This window comes from Embiotoca jacksoni, unplaced genomic scaffold, assembly GCF_022577435.1.
Source record: "Embiotoca jacksoni isolate LCO1_2020_lvr unplaced genomic scaffold, fEmbJac1.0.p SCAF_9, whole genome shotgun sequence".
NCBI lineage: Eukaryota > Metazoa > Chordata > Actinopteri > Embiotocidae > Embiotoca > Embiotoca jacksoni.
This window is the reverse complement of record NW_027185447.1, coordinates 15,393,952-15,412,454: the sequence shown is the minus strand read 5'-3', so window position 1 is coordinate 15,412,454 and position 18,503 is coordinate 15,393,952. Positions and strand designations below refer to the sequence as shown.

The 18,503-nt window shown below is 43.9% G+C and overlaps 2 protein-coding genes across 13 annotated transcripts in view; both read left to right on the top strand.

The window, feature by feature from the left end:
• Nucleotides 1-6,660, top strand: part of LOC138192917 (serine/threonine-protein kinase WNK2-like) — a 42,157-nt gene extending 35,497 nt beyond the window's left edge. For 8 of the 9 annotated variants that reach the window (XM_069140596.1, XM_069140597.1, XM_069140603.1 and 5 more), the window contains 4 exons: nt 355-453; nt 2,964-3,008; nt 3,535-3,836; nt 3,950-6,660. In XM_069140596.1, coding sequence (XP_068996697.1) covers nt 355-453; nt 2,964-3,008; nt 3,535-3,836; nt 3,950-4,294 — 791 coding nt within the window. In that variant the 3' untranslated portion in view covers nt 4,295-6,660. The remainder of the gene's footprint in view (nt 1-354; nt 454-2,963; nt 3,009-3,534; nt 3,837-3,949) is intronic. The other variant, XM_069140598.1, reaches the window with a different exon arrangement.
• Nucleotides 6,661-7,129: 469 nt separating this feature from the next.
• On the top strand, nt 7,130-18,035 carry brpf1 (bromodomain and PHD finger containing, 1). 4 transcript variants are annotated; one of them, XM_069140606.1, is made up of 16 exons: nt 7,130-7,343; nt 8,743-9,530; nt 9,862-10,051; nt 10,139-10,426; nt 10,637-11,154; nt 11,432-11,642; nt 11,722-11,853; nt 12,081-12,209; nt 12,463-12,946; nt 13,523-13,831; nt 13,942-14,220; nt 14,297-14,444; nt 14,590-14,723; nt 15,376-15,491; nt 15,606-15,760; nt 16,415-18,035. In XM_069140606.1, exons 2-16 carry the CDS (start codon nt 8,788-8,790, stop codon nt 16,596-16,598), a joined length of 4,020 nt encoding a protein of 1,339 aa, XP_068996707.1. In that variant the 5' UTR covers nt 7,130-7,343; nt 8,743-8,787; the 3' UTR covers nt 16,599-18,035. The 4 variants fall into 4 exon arrangements, with proteins under 4 accessions (XP_068996707.1, XP_068996708.1, XP_068996709.1 ...); XM_069140607.1 differs by lacking the exon at nt 7,130-7,343 and adding an exon at nt 7,372-7,836; XM_069140608.1 differs by lacking the exon at nt 7,130-7,343 and adding an exon at nt 7,372-8,142 and having other exon boundaries at nt 11,432-11,630.
• The last annotated feature ends 468 nt before the right edge of the window (nt 18,036-18,503 follow it).

Genomic DNA, 18,503 nt, shown 5'->3' with positions numbered 1-18,503 from the left:
AAGAACTTGTCAGTCATTTATTGTTACTTTAAAAAATTCTATCTGAATCCATTAAATAAATAGAAATGTTTAAAAAAAAGACAAGCAACCTGTCCACAATGTTATTTTTTTTTTCTAGCACACTAATCTTTTATTAGTTTTAATTATTGGATGACATCCCATCATCACACTGATACAAATAGCTTCCCATTCATCGTTAGATAATTTAGTAGGATCCTGCATATCGTGCACTCCTCCTTAGTGTCCTTTTCTGGTGCTTTTGATGGTGGGGGTTTCTCATCCCAGTCTCTGTGCACTTTTACAAAGTGTTTCTCTTGTTTCTTCTCTTCTTCCCTCTTATATTCATTTTTACAGGCTGGACGGTTTACCACCAAACGTCAGAGAGAGTCACCTATAAATCTAGTAGCAAACCACGCACTAGATTCCTCAGTGGACCTGTGTCTCTGTCCATCTGTTTGTATTTGTTCTTTTCTATTTCCCCTCACTCATCTCCATATTCTCTTTATTTAACCTGCCTCTCTCTTTTATCGACCTTTTTTTAAAAAATTATTTGTATGTACTATAATATTTAATTTTAGCCTCCTCACCTGACCTCCATCCCCCTTTTTCTAATTCCTACCACTCACAATTTCCCTCAACAAGCGCAAAGCTTGTGGTCTATATTACTTTTATTTTTCTGACCACCAGAGGATATCAATAACATGCACACGTGATGTTGGTATGATAAACTCAGTTAAATTTGACTAAAGTAGGCACACTCTAGCTGAATATAAGACTTACGCAGCCGGGAAATGTTTTTCCTTCCTTGAACAAATGGTGAAACAGGTCATTCTGTATCACTTGTATTATAGTTTCTGACTCTTTCTCAAGGTCCCTTAATGTGTTAACAGCTTATAGATCTTGTTGTTGGTACAGAAGTATTTGTGAACACTTGTGTGTTGCACCTAACGATAGATATTGACACTGTGGGTTCTCCGGCTTGTTTGTCATTTCACAAAACAAGCTCAGTATTTATGACTTACCCTTAAAAAACACCCGTGTCCCCAAGTTCACCACCTGAATTTAAATGGCTGTTCTGCATTTGTTAAGCATCTGTTCCTGGATCTTAATGGGGCATGGAGTAGCTGCATTTGTGAACTTGACGTTTAAAAAAAAAAAAAAAAAAAACAGCATGTGCTTGGGCAGAAAAATACACTACAAACATAATAAGTTAATTCTTCTACTCTGATATAGTTTATCTGAAGACAGTTGATACTGTGAAGTAACTTAATTAAAGTGGCTGTAAGTAGAGTTTGACATTTTCTGATTATGGTGCACTCTAGGAGTAGTATAGCAAAAGACAGGGTAAAATATGAGGACATGTAAATTCGGCAAAAACTAAAATAAAGGTCGTTCTATATTCAAATTGAATTGACCCATTTTAATCTCTCACTATATCTCAGAAAAACATGCATAATGACTTCAGACATATAGCTCCACACTATGCAGGGGTTTAGATCCCCATGTCCAAATGATGAAAATGTTTCTCATACATACAGGTACAGAGTAGTTCCTGTACTGTCTTCATACACATTTTGAATGAAAGAAGTTGAAGTAACTTCAATCTTTTTGGCATCAAGATTGAAAAGGAAACATTTCTCTGTTGCGCTGATTTATATTTATACGTCTATGTGCGTGCTCTTCAACGCCCAGGCGATAAGTAACTTTGTTGTTGTAGGTACTTATCTGTATACAGTCTTTCCTCTGGCAATTATCTGCAATTCACAGACCCACAGTTACATTCATAACCATTAAATTGTGGTCGATATCCCCCCCCTCTCCCCTCATACAGTTGCTTTGTGCAATGCGTCTGGCTTTTAAAGACACCACAAGCACACTGGGGCTTGTGGATGTCTAGTCCTTTCCAAACATGGGCCTAAGGTCAGATCTAAAACAAGACTGTGTGTGTGTGTGTGTTGCGAGAGAGAAAGTCTTTCTACCTTATTTATTTGTTACGTGTTTCCATCCACTGTTAATTTTGATTGTATAACGTCTTCCTAAGTCGAGGCACTTTGCCCAAGTCTACAACCCTGTGTGCACTAACACAGAGACAGTCCCCGCCCCTTCCCTGGTAGACAGGGCCCTTTGCTATGGTAGAGGAGAGCTCTCTGTCCCTCATGTTTGGATGGAGAAGACGTGCATGGTGCAGGCGCCAGGCAGGGCACTGATGGAGACTTGCTCCGCCATATAAAGGGCTGTATCATCAATATTACTATTATTTTTTTCCTCCTCTCACCTCTCCTGAGTTACCTGCATGTTTTTTTTTTTAATTGACAAGTGCTGACTCTGATGAGTTTCAGCTAGTATATGTGTGCTCTTTCAGTTTATAAAGTTATATTTATTTTGGTTTCACATTTTGTTTCACGGGCATTCTCACAATGACTAAGTGATCTTTTTTATTTTTATTTTTTTTTTTTTTTTTTACCCAGGCTCCAGTCTTCCTTTCTTATATTATAAAAACATTTCTTAGAAAACATTAAGATGATAGTTGGTGCATTTTACCCAAATTCTGTACAACCTAATCTTAGAAGAAAACAAAGAAAGAAGACGCTGTCAGTTTATTTATGTTCAACATATGAATGAATATGATAAATATGATCCTGACGGGTCATTAGAATTACAGGAACTGACTAAGAAGCAACATCACAAACCAAGGCTAAGTGTGCTTTCTCTAATGACGATCAGGTGCACTTTCTAAGAGTCAACTTTTCAAATGATTTCCCATTTTAAAGAGAACACCTAGACTCTTTTCTTCCTGTCCTCCTCACTGATTTTTAAACCCCTTGTCCTGATTTTCCTCTTTCTCTCTCCCCAATTGTTTTGATAGCTGAATGTGCTTTTGAAGCAGCTTGTCCACATACCTGTGGTGTGCAGTGTGTCCTGGCCTAACTGTTTCTGTCTTGTGCTGTTTTACCTTTTTATAGGGTCCACTCTGAAACGACTATGTCTAGGCAAAGAGCGCAGTAGTAGTAACTATCTCATTTACTTTCTTACTCTCTGTCTTTCTTACTCTGTCCTTACTATTTTTAGTACTTATGTTTGTTTGTACACTTTATTTTCCCTCTGTATTGTTTTGGCACTTGAAAATGTCACAGTTGTTGTTGAAGACGTGGGTACTCTACAGATACATTTATGTTTCTTGTTTTGCATGGCGATGTGGCTACATGTCTGGATTGCTGGATTTTTGTCATTGCTTGCATATCAAACATTTCATTTTTCTGTAATTACTCATGAAAGTCGTATGTTGCAATCCTTTGGCTGCTCTGTTGGCAAAATATGTCTCGCAATTTAAACATTAGCTCTGGCCTCACTAAAATCTTTAGGACTATTGAGAGGCTCTCATGAATGTGACATTATCAGCTAATTTGATCAGAAGTGCCCTGAATTCTGCAATACAGCAGCCAATTGATTTGACAGTCTTTTATCTTTTTTTTTTTTTTTTTTTTTTTTTTTTTTTAACTGGTCAGATTTTTAACACCTTTTGTGTCTTTTCAGGGTCCTCTCTCAACACCGCCACGGCCCCAATAGCCTCCAGTCAGACTCAGCCCACGCTCACCGCAGCCACCCCCTCACCTTCTCCTCAGCCAATCACGCGGCTCGCTCGGGTCCAGACCAACAACAGCAACAACAAGAGAGGCACGTTTACCGATGATCTTCACAAACTGGTAGATGACTGGACGAAGGAGACCGTAGCGGCCGCCAATCAGCCACGGCCCTCCCTGAACCAGATGAAACAGCAGAGACGCCGGCAGGACCTGGAAGGCCGAGCCCCACCAATGGGAGCAGTTACACGTGAGGTATTTGGAATTGAGATGTGCAGTCAGTGATGGAGGGGGTTTATGATTAGTTCATGAGTCGTAGATTCATCTGACATTTTTACGAATGAGTCAACAACTCCCCTCTGTTCCAGATGAAATGCCATGTTGGTCCCAGCAACTTCCAGCAGACTCTTTCATGCCCCCTGACTGCTGCTTTAGGCCCTGGTATGCCTGCAACTCTAGCTCCAAACTCCTCCGCAGGCCTCTCTGGTGGTTACCTTCTGCCAGCAGGCTCCTACGGTGGGATGGCTCCCGGTCCTCTTTACACCCAGCAGTGGCCCAGCATGCCTAGTCCTGTAGGGTCTGTGGTTCCTGTAGGCCTGCTTGGTGCTCCAAGAATGGTGCCCTATGCCGCAATGGCAAACCCAGGGATTCAAGCTTACCCTCTGGTCATGCACAACCCCGAGAACGGCCCGAAAACCACTAGGACTACCTGATCTGCTTTGTTAGTGTGTGTGTGTGAGTGAGAGAGAGAGAGAGAGAGAGAGATAGTCCTTTTCCATTCTGCTCTGTTCACTAGAGCACACGTGTACAAAGTCTAGTGCTGTAAATAACATGACGCAGGTGTTGATATTCTTTATACAACACATTTCTCTGTAGTAAAATGTGTGCGTGCGGGTGTGTGTACACACATGTGTGCGCGTGTGTGGATGTGTGTATACTATACAGTACATTAAGTCTGTCTAATGCTTTTTGGCTTTTGTCTTGAACTAAACTCAGCCATATGAGACATTTTATCTGCGGTCACAACAACATATTTCACTTCATTCTTTGTTGCTGCAGTTTTCGCATTGCTTTTGCCTTTGTGTTATGTACACTTTAAACACTACATTGGAATCCAAATACCAGTGGCGTGAGATACAATGACAGGACAGTATTTATGATGAAAAATATTTGAAGGAATGTAGTGCCTTGAACATTAATTTATATATATATATATATTTTTTTTCTCTTTTGTTAAGCAAAGCATGTCTGCATCAAAGTTATTTTATTTGAAGGTATCCTGAGTGCAGTATCTTTTTTTTTTTTTTATGCATTACAGACAATTTTGTTTTTGGTTTACATATGAATGCCCTTGTAGTACTGCACTAATAACACAGCATATACTCTTATTTAAATAATAATGTTTTAACTCTTGTTTACTTTCCACCCCTGTGACAGACGGAATGCCATAGTGGTGAGATGTACCTATGCCTTGCAGAAACAAATGGTTAATGTACGATTGATGAGGGACGGAAGAAGAAAAAAAAAAAAAAACTATGCCAGCAGCCAGAATCCAGCCATTCAGGTCAAATGGGTCAGTTGGACACAGCCACTTTTTGATTGGACAGCTGATGCGTTGGTCAGCACGAGGGCTGGCATTGTTGTAGCCTTGTGCTCAGAGGGAAGGCCGTGTCCAGAGCCATGCATACTGTACATAGTTCTTTCTACAGTATACGCCTCTGGTAGTGTTCTGATCAGAATGTAGCAATTATTATGTGAAGGCTTGAGGCTCAAAAAGTGCAATTTAACCCCTCCACAAAGCTTTGATCGTGGCCTTGCCACAAGCCTTATCTCCGACATGTGCACCAAGAGCAAGCTGAAAAGTTGAACAAAGTTACAAATCGCCAAGCAACAGACAGAAGTTCCCAGGCAAAGTATGAATATTACAAATCACCCAGCTAACTCTGAAATCACTACTGCTTAATGTTCTTTCAACATGGCTTATAGTCAGCATACACTGTATGTAAAATGTTCTGTGCAATCACAAGTCTGACCTTTTTTAATTTATTTGATGTTTAAAGCTTTTTTTTTTTCTTTTTTTTTTTTGATGCTGCTATCATCTATCAAGGTGATTCCACTGTATAGTTAAGCATTTTGTTCACATACAATGGTACTTAAAAATAAGACTCCTCGATTTAAATTTAACAAGATTCTCACAGAGCTGTGTTATTGCCTTGTGGACATTTTAATGTATTAATTTCACAGGTCGCTGATGACGGCCTTTTTTTTTTTTTTTTTTTCATTTCAGTAAAATATTACGAAATCGAAATGACACTTGACGTGGGAGATTCGCACAACATAGTCTCCCCTTATTCTGTGTTAGAGTTCCTACACTGTATATAGTGGGCTTCACCCACCTTTACTTTTTTTTTTCTTTTTTTTTTTAGCACCGACAAGCATGGCCAACTCTTCATGTTCCACAAAGCAAAGCAAAACAATACAGCTTCTTTGGTGAGAAATCACCACATCTCCACAACACATTTTCAGCACCCCGATCCTGCCAAGCTGTGAATTGTACAGTTTTCTTGTAGTTCTTGTATTTGTATCTTTTGTTTGTTTGTTTAGGAGTGATGTTGGTGAAGGAGGAGGGGTTGCTTTGATGTATATTATTTCATCAATTCGGTTTGAATTGGACTTTTATAGGATATTATGCAGAGTCTTCTGCTTTGGTGAAATACTTCCAGTAGTAAGAGATTTCTGTTCTCTGTCACTCGTGTCTGGTATGTTTTGTTCCACCTCCCTCGCTGCTAAGTCACGGAGAGCAGAGGAGGCAATAACGACATTCGGCATGTTCATTTGGATGCAGTGATCATAATGGAGAGCTGAAATGCACTGAGGAGTCGGTTCACTCTGCTCATCTCACTTCTCTCTGGACAACATTGCCCCCTGGTGAATATACTCTGGTTGTCAAAGGCTTCTATTTAAACTGTGGGATTGCTTCTGCCTGCTGTTTGTCCCACTGCATTACCCCACCCTATCCTGCTGCACTCTTGTCACAGACTGTATGTTGAAAGAGAAATAAATATTATTTTGTGCTTGATGATGTGTCTCGTTTGTTGTTATTTTAGGTCAGTGCCATATTAACAGCACATTTGACTTTTTAATTTTTTTTAATTTTTTTTATTTATATACTCTGACGTAGCATGAAGATATGATAAAAGATCAAATAAATTGATCAATTCTGAATGAAAAGTCGTTGTATTATTGCAAATATCCAGAAAGTGTTTCTCTGCTGATTTGAAAGACAGGCCAGACTTTTGACACTCCCGACATCTTTGAAACAAAGCCACAGATTCGTAACATCCAACACGAAACCGGGGGATTTTTTTTTTTTTTTTTTTAAATGGAAATGAGTAATTCAGTCGGCCCGATGAATCAAATATAATTCATATTGTCGCGAAGTCCCGTTTAAAATGTTCCCTCGGGCTTTTAATTTATTATCGTAGCCGAGAAATAAGAGCCTGCTTCGTGTGGCGAATGTGTCGACCCGCGTCTGCGGCGCAGCGTTACAGCAATGGTTGCCCCTTTTGTTCAACCGAGTTCCTGAATTATTCCCAACACAAAGAAATGATCGGGATATTATATTGTTTCATAAAACCATTTCACTTTACCAACGCTTCCCGTGGCCTCATCTGGGACTATCTAATGAAATAAATCGATCTGCAAGCCCTCTTGAGCTGCTGTGAGGTTTCCGAAGCACGCAGTCTTCGGGAACGTGGAGTAGTAAGTGTTTATAATGTTAGTCCAGATCTGTAGCGTTAGCGTTAATTGATTTATCGTTTTTATGGGAAATACGGACTCATTTTTTGACCATTGAATGCTGATTAGTGGTGCAATTTTGCAGTAATTGCAGGACCCTGAAAAACACCCAAGTGACGTTAGCAGAGCCTTGATGCAAAATAAGCACGCCTGGCTATTTTCCTCATACCTACAGCTAAACATTTCAGAGATCCTCGGCTGCAGAGAAGCCGAGAGAAGAAGAAGAAGAAGACCGGGCATTGAATAAGTTGATGGACCTCAGTTTGATCCACACGTGCTGCCCGTGGTGTTTCGGTAACGTCACGAAAATCAGACGTTTCTTTTAAAAAAAAAAAAAAAAAAAAATATCTTTTCCGTTTTTGTTGCCCTAGTGTCTGCGATTCGCAAGGGGTGAGGTCATTGTGGAGGGAAACACCGGAGCTGAACGGTCATCGGTAGTTACAGAGTCAGGCTGCCGGTGCGTGTCGCTTCAAACGCGTTTTGTTTATTATTTCGCATTTCGTCGGTTTTACATTAACGAGCGCCGCGAACGGTTTGCGCGAGACACCCGTCTTTGTGTAGCTAACGGTCGCCCCCGTGGAGGTTGCTACATTTGATTTTATTTATATATATTTTTTTTTTAACCACGCGAGTTAAACGTTACCGAGTTGAATGAAACGCCGAGCGAACGGTTAGAGATCAATAACGGGAAGATCGTAGCAGATTATATAACGTGTGCTTTGTGACTCGTAGCTATGCTCTCTTCAACAATGCTCTTTGAAAAGTGAGTTGTTTTTTTCTAGCTTGCTGTTAGCTCGCTGGCTAGCAGCGTCTTTTTTAATGTTTCATTGTTTGGGAGGGAAGCGACAGCACACACACAAAAAAAAAAATAATAATAAAAAAATGGTAACGCTACCGTTAGCTGGATTAAAACACACCAAGTCATTTGATTTGGGTTTTGAGGGCTTCAGAAAGATGAATCTTGCTCTGCTCACAGTTGTTGTTTTTTTTTACCTGATTTATGTCTCGGGTTGTAAAACGAGCTTGATTTTCATAGTCAACTGTTTTTTTTTTTCCTGTTTGTTTTCCTTAAATGATTGTAATTCTCAACGAGCATGTTGACCTAAATTGCACCTGCTGCTGGATAATAACAATAAACACATAACATATTTTGCTACTGGGAATAGAGAGGGGGGGGGTCACGGTCACGTGACTGCACCATAACAGGTGCACAACGTGCAGGCACGACTTGTCTAGACTGGTCACTGAAACTACAACACTTGAGTGACAGCATCTAACTGATATTTTGTATTGTATGCACATAACATTGCAATCAGAATTAAAAAAAATTAAAAAAAAACCTACTTTCCTTTTCCTGTTTCAGATGTAAACTCGAACACCATCTGTCCCAGCGGTGGCTGTTGGCACAATGGGGCTGGACTTTGATGTAAAGACATTCTGTCACAATCTGCGGGCCACCAAGCCCCCTTATGAGTGCCCCGTGGAGACTTGTCGCAAAGTCTACAAGAGCTACAGCGGCATCGAGTATCACCTTTACCACTACGACCATGACAACCCGACTCCTGCGCAGGCCGTGCCCCAGAAGAAGAGGAAGGGGCGTCCTCCTCGCGCCTCGCTGGCCGGTTCAGGGGATACGGATGACGGCGGAGGCAACGGAAGCGGAGGACCGGGCCATGGCGGGAACACACCTGGTAGCCCCAACCGATCAGACCGCTCTCACTCCCCGGGGAGAGATACCATGACCTACGCCCAGGCACAGCGGATGGTGGAGCTGGAGATTCAGGGACGCATTCACCGCATTAGCATCTTTGAGAACATTGACGTGGTGTCGGAGGAGGACAGCGACGCGGACGACGCTCCACCACCTGGAGCCGGTGGCGGCGGCGGAGGGGTGTGCAACGGTAGCGACGGTGGAGCCGGAGGCAGCGAAGTGGGAGGCAGCGGCAAGGACCGCTCGGACGTCCTGTCGTCTAACGGGGGCAAGGCAACGCCAAAGTCTGGGAAACATAAGAGTAAAGAAAAGAAGAAGGATGGCTCGTCTCACCATCACAGCGCTCAGTCCGGTCCTGCGGTCAAGCTCCCCGAGGCGGTGTTCAGAGAACTGGACCAAGAGAGACCGGATGCTCCTCCTCGGCCGTCATCTTACTACAGGTCTGTCATGACAATTATCGTCTGGTTCATTGATAGTTACACAGGTATAAGAATTAAGAAACAGTATTCTTGATAAGTCCACGGCACAAGTTTTACAGAGACGGGTAGTTAATAATGAGGTGTATAGAGAAGGCATATTTTCTTTTGTATAGAAAACATATTCTGGCATTAATTGGACATATTCACCATTTTATATGCAGGTGTATGGTTCATCGTTGTGCATCTGCGTCAGGAAATCCTGACTCTTAATTCATGACGTGTCTTTTCCTCCCATGCAGTCTATTTAAAAAGATATCCACTTTTGACTCTTCTCCTCAACTCTGGCTCTCAGGTACATTGATAAGTCAGTGGAGGAGCTGGACGAGGAGGTGGAGTACGACATCGATGAGGAGGACTACATCTGGCTCGACATCATGAACGACAAGCGGCGGCGCGACGGCGTGACACCCATCCCGCAGGAGGTCTTCGAGTACCTCATGGACCGCTTAGAGAAAGAGTCCTACTTTGAGAGCCACAACAAGGTACCTGACGGGAAGAGGACTTAAAAAAAAAGAAACGTAAATAGATTTCATTCAGCTCTGATGTGTCCTCGTGTTTCTCGCCCTCAGGCGGACCCCAGTACTTTAATCGATGAAGATGCTGTCTGCTGCATTTGTAACGACGGAGAGTGTCAGAACAGCAATGTGATCCTGTTTTGCGACATGTGCAACCTGGCAGTACACCAGGAGTGCTACGGTGTGCCCTACATCCCAGAGGGCCAGTGGTTATGTCGGCGCTGCCTGCAGTCGCCGAGTAGAGCAGTGGACTGTGCTCTGTGTCCCAACAAGGGAGGCGCTTTCAAACAGACAGACGACGCACGCTGGGCCCACGTAGTGTGCGCCCTCTGGATCCCAGAGGTAAGTCCATACACCGCTACGTTTTTTCATTTGAATTACGTAATCGTGGTTGCTCCGCTCATTTGTTTTGCGTGGTCATTTTTTTGGGGGGGGGAGAAATGGCTCTCGATGCATAGATTGTAGCCAGGTGGATGTTGTTGTTGTGGTCAATGTACAGTTTAGCCTTTTTGCAATAACTCAAGTTTAGTGAGTTTCCTTTCCGTTCTTCAGGTCTGCTTTGCTAACACAGTCTTTCTGGAGCCGATCGATAGTATCGAGCACATCCCTCCTGCGCGCTGGAAGCTCACCTGCTACATCTGCAAACAGCGGGGCTCAGGCGCCTGCATCCAGTGTCACAAAGCCAACTGTTACACCGCTTTCCACGTCACCTGTGCCCAGCAGGCAGGCCTCTACATGAAAATGGAGCCCGTCAGAGAGACCGGGGCCAACGGCACCTCTTTTAGCGTCCGCAAGACGGCATACTGCGACATTCACACGCCCCCGGGATCAGCCCGACCTTTGGGAGGAGTAGGCGGGGCCAGCATGGGCTCGTCTCACAGCGAGGGAGAGCTGGAGGAGGACGACGAGCCTAGCATCTGCCACGATGATGACTCCAAGGGCTGGAGCTCTGAACGAGCAAAGAGGGCGAAGGCAAAGTCCAGGCTGAAGATGAAACGAGCAAGGAAGATCCTCGCTGAGAGGAGAGCTGCTGCACCAGTGGTTTCTGTGCCCTGCATACCGCCCCACAGGTACACGTGCACTGCAACTACGCTGTATGCGCTCAACTGCCCAAAGAAAATACATAACGGTTTACCTCTTAATACAAAACTGTATGTGGAACAGCAGCTCAGCCAACACCGAAATCCTCACTTACAAGGAAGAATTGAGTTCAAGGCGATCTGTTTTTTTTTTTTGTTTTTTTTTGTCATTTCATACAAATCTCTGCTAGCTCCACAAGTACTGTTCTGTGAGTCGCCAAGACCTTTTTATGACACAGGAGTTAAAGCAGTGTTTGCCTCTCTCCAGGCTGAGCAAAATCACCAGTAACCTGACGGTACCCAGGAAAAGCCAGTTCATGCAACGACTTCACAGCTACTGGACCCTGAAGAGGCAAAGTCGCAACGGTGTCCCTCTTCTGCGCCGGCTTCAAACCCACCTGCAGTCACAACGGCACATTGACCCACTCCCGCCGCAGCAGCAGCAGCCGGCGTCACAACTCCCTTCGGTAAATGTTTGTGTAAGTTGCTGTACATTTTAACAAGTTGAACCCCATCCGCGTCCGCACGTTGATGGGTTTGTGCATGTCGGTGTTGCAGAGGGACAGCGATGAGAAACACACGGCGTTAAAGGAGCAGCTGAAGGCCTGGCAGAGACTGAGACACGACCTGGAGAGAGCGAGACTACTGGTGGAGCTTATCCGCAAGAGGGAAAAACTCAAGAGGGAGACAGTGAGACACAAATTCGATTTAATTCTGTCATTAACAGATATTAAAATTTGATTTAGCAACAGCTCGCTGTGGTCTTCCCTGTAAGCTCTATAGAACAGTGACTAGTATGCCTTTCCTTTCTTTGAGCTCGAGTTGGATTTGTGTACACTTACACACTTCTCCCATATTTCTGTTTATTTATGCAGTTTATTCAGGTGTACATTGTTCAACATGTTGTCTGTGTTCAGATTAAAGTGCAGCAGATGGCGTTGGAGATGCAGCTGACTCCCTTCCTGGTGCTGTTGAGGAGTACGTTGGAACAATTACAGGAAAGAGACACTAACAACTTTTTCACTGAGCCTGTCCCGCTGGCTGAGGTAAACACAGTCACAAACAAACACAAGAGATTTGCATGTTTACTTTGGCTAGCTATGTTTTTTTTTTTTTAAGCAATGTAATTATTAAAATCTCAAATGTTTTACAGTAGAACATTTAAAGGAACTCAGTATTGATCAGCGATGATACCTTCTGAAACTTTTTCACATTTATTACACTGTCACTGTTGCAATATGAATACTTATTATACCTTGAAGTGACGCCTCTGTCTGATTGCTTCCCTCTGTCCCCCAGGTGCCAGACTACCTGGACCACATTGACACCCCAATGGACTTTCAGACCATGTGGAACTTGCTGGAGTCCCATCGCTACCTCACTTTTGAGGCCTTTGAGGCCGACTTTGGCCTCATCGTCAACAACTGCCTCAAGTACAATGCCAAGGACACAGTCTTTTATCGCGCTGCACTGCGGCTCAGAGAGATGGGCGGGGCCGTCATAAGAACAGCCAGGCGTCATGCCGAACGGATAGGCTTCGACTGTGAGACTGGTTTGCACCTCCCTCGAGAGCCGAGCCCAGACAGTCAACGGGACCACGAGAGAGACAGAGAACGAGAACGAGAGCGAGAACGAGAACGAGAGCGGGACAGGGACAGGGACAGGGACCGGGACAGAGACAGAGACAGAGACAGGGACAGGGACAGAGACAGGGACAGGGAACGAGACAGGGACAGGGAAAGAGACAGAGACAGAGACCGGCCGCTGTCTTCTAATGAAGATGGTAAGTTTCAATTTAATATGGAGCCATAACATTTTTCTAAAGCACCTGTGAAAAAAAAAAAATCGATGATAAATATGGAAGGTTGAGTGATGGCACAAACATATAGTAGGCCGGTATAAATTTGTGCTTGTAGCAGACGTAATGTCAAAGGAGGAGTGAAAGATAAAATGAATGTATCCGAGCTTAGTTGTGTTTTGGTTTATTTACCCAGTGATTGTGACGAGGTCAGCACTGCAACTGACACTGATATTTAAACAGTGTGTGTGTGTGTGTGTGTGTGTGTGTGTGTGTGTGTGTGTGTGAGATGCTGAAAAGGAATGTACAGTACAGAAATAAATATTTTTGCCACAGTAAAGCCAAATGACCAGCAGATGGCGTATGTTTATTGATGCAAGTTAAAACATCTCAACTCCTCTTTGGTTGTATTTGCTGGGTTTTCACTGTTGTACTTTGTATAAACAAAGAAAATAAGATTTATACTACCTTGAACAACCTCATTTTGGTAGTTTCCAGTCATGTCTGGCTGCCTTTATGATTGTTTAACTTCCTTTTCGTCTCTCTCTGTGCCACTCACAGACCTCCTCCTGCCGGAGAACAGGCGACGGCTCCCATTGGAAGAGCAGCTGCATTACCTGCAGGCGCGTCTTGATGAGGTCAGCTCGGGGAAGCACAGCATCGGTCAGTCGCGCAGAGCCAAAGCTCTAAGAAAGGAAATCAGTGTGATCAAGAGGAAGCTGGCGCACCAGCGGGAAGGAGGCTCCGGGTTGGGGGGCCGGGAGTCTGTGGGCGGGGGAGACCGAGGTTCATCTCTCCCCCATCACTCATCCTCTGCAGGACACCACGATGAAGGGGGAGAGAGCAGCAGCCAGGAGATCAGTGGGAAGGGTGAGTCAAGGAAAATGTGTTCAAACCATTAAAATGTTAAGGGCCAGTAAAGCAAAGGAACATAATACATATTTGCTTGTGTTTTAACATACGCCTCTCTTTCTGTCAAGAGCTGAGTGTGTCCTCATCTGCCTTGGCTCCAGAAGTGGGCCGTCGGACGTCTGTTCTCTTCTCCAAGAAGAACCAAAAAATGGCCGGACCCCCCAAAAGGCCAGGACGCCCCCCTAAGAACCGGGACGCCGGCTACGCCGCAGCGGGGGTGAGCCAGAGCCCCATCGGCCCCCCTCAGCTGCCCCTGCTGTCACAGAGCAGGCAGAGGAAGAGGCCCCGCAGCCCCCGCAGCAGCTCCAGCTCTGACAGCGACAGTGACAATGACGACCTGTTGCCAGGTGCAGTGGACACGACACAATAAACGTGCAATGTTTGAGTCAATGACTCACTCACTCCTCTCTTTCTTTGCTTCAGGTTTGCCAAGCAATGGCTTTGACACAGGAAACCAGCCAGTAACAGAGAGCTTCCGCGTGTACAGAAATGAGCCTCGTCTTCCTCGTTCAAGCTCAGACTCTGAGTCCACCACCAGCAGCAGCAGCAGCGCAGCGTCTGACAGGACCAGGTGACCATAATGTTTCTGTTACAAACGTCACGGTCTGGTTTTGAAAGTCCCTGTATTTAAAGCTGGCCAACTATCTCTATTTTTTTATCTGTTCAACACTTGTAATAAACTTATATGCATCTTAATAGTCTGTTTTCTCTCTCAGCACGACTCCCTCTAAGCAGGGCAGAGGAAAGGCGTCGTTCTCTCGCTCCGCCTTCCAGGAGGACAGCAGCGAGGAGACATCAGGCACTGAAAATGATTCTTACTCGGTCGGAGGATCTCGGAGCGTTTCACACTGTAAGCACAACCCTTGATGCACATCCAGCTCGTTGGTATTTAAACAGGCAGTGAATGTTTTCTCACACCATCTCGTATTTTGAAACGTGACACATTGCATTTGATGATTATCTATTTCTCCCAAAAAAGAAACCGTTCATTGCACAGAACATCAAAGCAGAGCCACAGCTCTTTCTGTAATGCGCCACAGATAGTGCAAAAGATAGCACAAGATGCAGTGCCAGAATACAGCAACTTGTTTTCTTGCTTGTAGTTTGTAGCTCAAAAGCTGCTTAGGAGCGCAGAAAACACGACATTTAAAATGTTCAATCCATGTCATTGCTGTAAGCTGTTAAAGTCACCAGATGCAGACGTGGAAACTGCTGCTGTTGTCTTTATGGAGGGAAAATTAAACACGGTTGAAGGAAAAGCCAATAAAGACATCTGTTTTCACCATGTGAAGTGTTACCTTTTGTTGCTCAAATGACAACAAACACCATGTGTTTAGGACTCCCCACCCAGCACTGGTTTCCTAACCAGCCCAGCTGCCTTAGAAACAGATCATTTCACATGACGGAGACGTGCGTATTAATACAGGACTAGAACAGTGTGATGCACATAACCGATGTTCAGCTGAGGCGAGGTTGTGTAATGGGGACTGTGCTCCTGTCAGTGGTGCGAGGCCGGGACCGATCGGGATGCTGGATGACGTCAGACGACTACTCTTCTCTGGAAGCGCTGGACTTAGTGTGGGCCAAGTGCAGAGGCTATCCTTCATATCCTGCTCTGGTGAGACACAAGTGGAAGATACCGATAGTACAAACTAAGATCAAGTGAGCTGTGATCTTCTCGGCAGTTAGTGGACGTAAGACTAATCCTCCTAATGCCACTGTTTGCCTGCAGATAATTGACCCAAAGATGCCCAGGGAAGGGGTGTTCCACCGCGGTGTCCCGATCCCTGTCCCTCCTCTGGATGTGCTCAAGCTTGGGGAGCAAATGACCCAGGAAGCCAGGGAGCACCTGTTCCTGGTCCTCTTCTTTGACAACAAGAGAACTTGGTCAGTCCTCTCGTCTTGTCTTTTTGTAAATGCAATTGTTGCTGTTTGAGTTTGCCTCTATTTTTTGCAATTCTTCCAAAAGGATGAAGCACTGTAGACAAAAAAACATGATGCAAGAAAAACAACCTTCTGTTGCTTACTGGATGTGTACACATAAGTAGCTCTGCGGTAATACCTGAAAGCAAACTGCAGTTCGAACGAAGAGCAAGATGACATCAAATTTACCAGAATCAGGACAAATGTGGTCGGAACTGAAGAGAAGAAAGAACATGTCGTGTTTTAGGTCACCATTTTCACTTCTGTTCAAAGTCTGCTAGGTTTGAAGAAAAACAATGTCATGTGAAAAATTAGATGACACTAGCAAGTGTTTTGTCATTCTTCACTCACTTGCTTTCAGGTTGCGCCCTGTAAAGTATCTGACCTCAAGAAGAACCAGGAAACCGATCTGAAACAGGAAATGAATGGGCCTGTTCCTCCTTCAGCGGAATTGCTATTAAACTTTAACAAGATATTAATTCGCCTTGGACTCTATTCCATTGTGCTTTTTTTTTCCCCAAAAAAATATTTGCATGTTTTCTTGTAAATGAAATGCTGTGCACCTCTAAGGGGAAATATGAAATAATAACTCTGGGGTCTATGTTTGTGTGCATGCAGGCAGTGGCTGCCCCGCTCCAAGCTGGTGCCCCTCGGGGTGGACCAGGAGCTGGACAAGGAGAAGATGCTGGAGGGCAGGAAATCCAACATCCGCAAGTCAGTGCAGGTGGCCTACCACCGGGCCATGCAGCACCGCAGCAAGGTGCAGGGAGACCCCAGCAGCGAAACCAGTGACAGTGACTGAGCACAAACACACATGCACACAAACCTTACGCGTTGGTCTTTGCAAATGGTGTGGAGTTCATGTTTCTCTCATCAGAGAGTCTACATCAGAGACTGCAAGAAAACAGTGCCACTAGCAAAGAGTGGGGGGAAAAAAACAAAAAACACCCACTACTTTGGCCCTAAGATACTCACACCCATGCACACTAAGCCGTATTTAATCCGACATGTAAGATATTGTATTTAAGAGAAGTGAAAAAAAAAAAGTATTGATGATGATAATAATAATAATGATGGAAAGATGTGATACGTTCAGAATCGTGAATCAAAATATTCCTTGTCTGTGGTCGATATATGTTTAATAACAAATGAGGTTTACAGACTCCAATAAGTAGTATTGCACTATGGTGCACACACAAGTCTGCCATTCCCTGTGATTCGTACAGTCACACAAGTAATCTTACATTTGAGCAGGGAGATGCATGTAGTGTATACACACACACACACACACACACACACACACACACACACACACTGGCTGCGACCGCGCCAGCACGTCTTCACATCCATCATCCACCTCTCCAAAAGGAAAAAAAACAAAACACAGGCCCGGTGCTCGTGTCGAGTCATTTGTCAGAGGAGCACAACGAGAGACTGTCGCAGCCTGAACTGTGGGCGCACCAACGTTACTGTAATTTATTCTGCTGACTTCCTATTAACACGGTCCACAAGCTCGTTTTCATCATGGACTTCTTCTAATCACTCCGGCTGCACAAGACAAGTCATTGTGTGGTACTTTTCTTCTCGTCCATCATGTCTCCTGTTTTTACAATTTTGTTAACATATGTACGTGTCACACAGGCCGTTGGTCACTGATATAATGAGGACTAAACTGAAACACACAATTGCCTCACTGTCTGTCTTAGTCTCAGGCTGATGGCTTTAGAACTTTTATATATACAGATTGCATAAAGATAGAAGTTTAATAAAAAAACAGAATTGAGTTTTTTAAACTTGTGGGTTGTGTTGTGTTGTGTTCACTGTTGTTCACCTTCAGTGTTCTTCCTGGTTCCCTGCTTTTATTGTTGGAGACTGTTGTGAAATGATCTGTGGAAACTTCTGGCCCTCCCATTATTGTTTTCTAAGTAATCAGTGAGTCATAGGGGCTTCTCAGCACTTATGCTGCTTAGTTCTGACAGCACAACCCTTGCTGCTGTCCCTACACATGGCTATTCAAGTTTAATGTGTACTTGGAAACACTTCCTTCTTTGCAAACACAAAATTTATTGCTTTGTGGTCCGTATTTGTTAAGTTAACTTCCTTGATCAGGCTACTGCAGACAGTGTAGAGTTGCAGTCATCACCTGTGAATCCCTCACATTGGTTCTGCAGGTTTGCAGTATTTCATTGTTTATATTGTCACTGTACACTGGTTCTAGTTGTCAGATGGCCTTTCCAAAAACACGTGGGTCATATCTGATTGCTATCTAAATATTTAAATTTTATGTTTGTTTTTATGTTTTTTTGCACACGGCGCCAGATATGCTGGTGGTTTGGTTGCCCAAGGATTTGACAAAACTTTGAAAAACGACGTGTATAAATATAAAAAATGATATAATCACAAAAACGTATGTACTTAAACAGCTTCACAGTCCTGAAAATCTACAGGATATCACAAAGCTACATCAACACTTTTTCAGGATTAACATCCATATGACATGACATTATAAACCCTTATTTCCCATAAGATAACTGACTACTTACATCATCAGTTGCTTTGTGAGCTTACTTGGCTGTCATGAAAAATATCCAATGGGAAATCCCTCGCCCCAAATAAGAGTTTTTAATCACTCTTTCCATCTATGATAAATATCCCCCACCCAAGTGGAGCACCCACTCATGACAACATCTAAGACTTTAGATTTTCA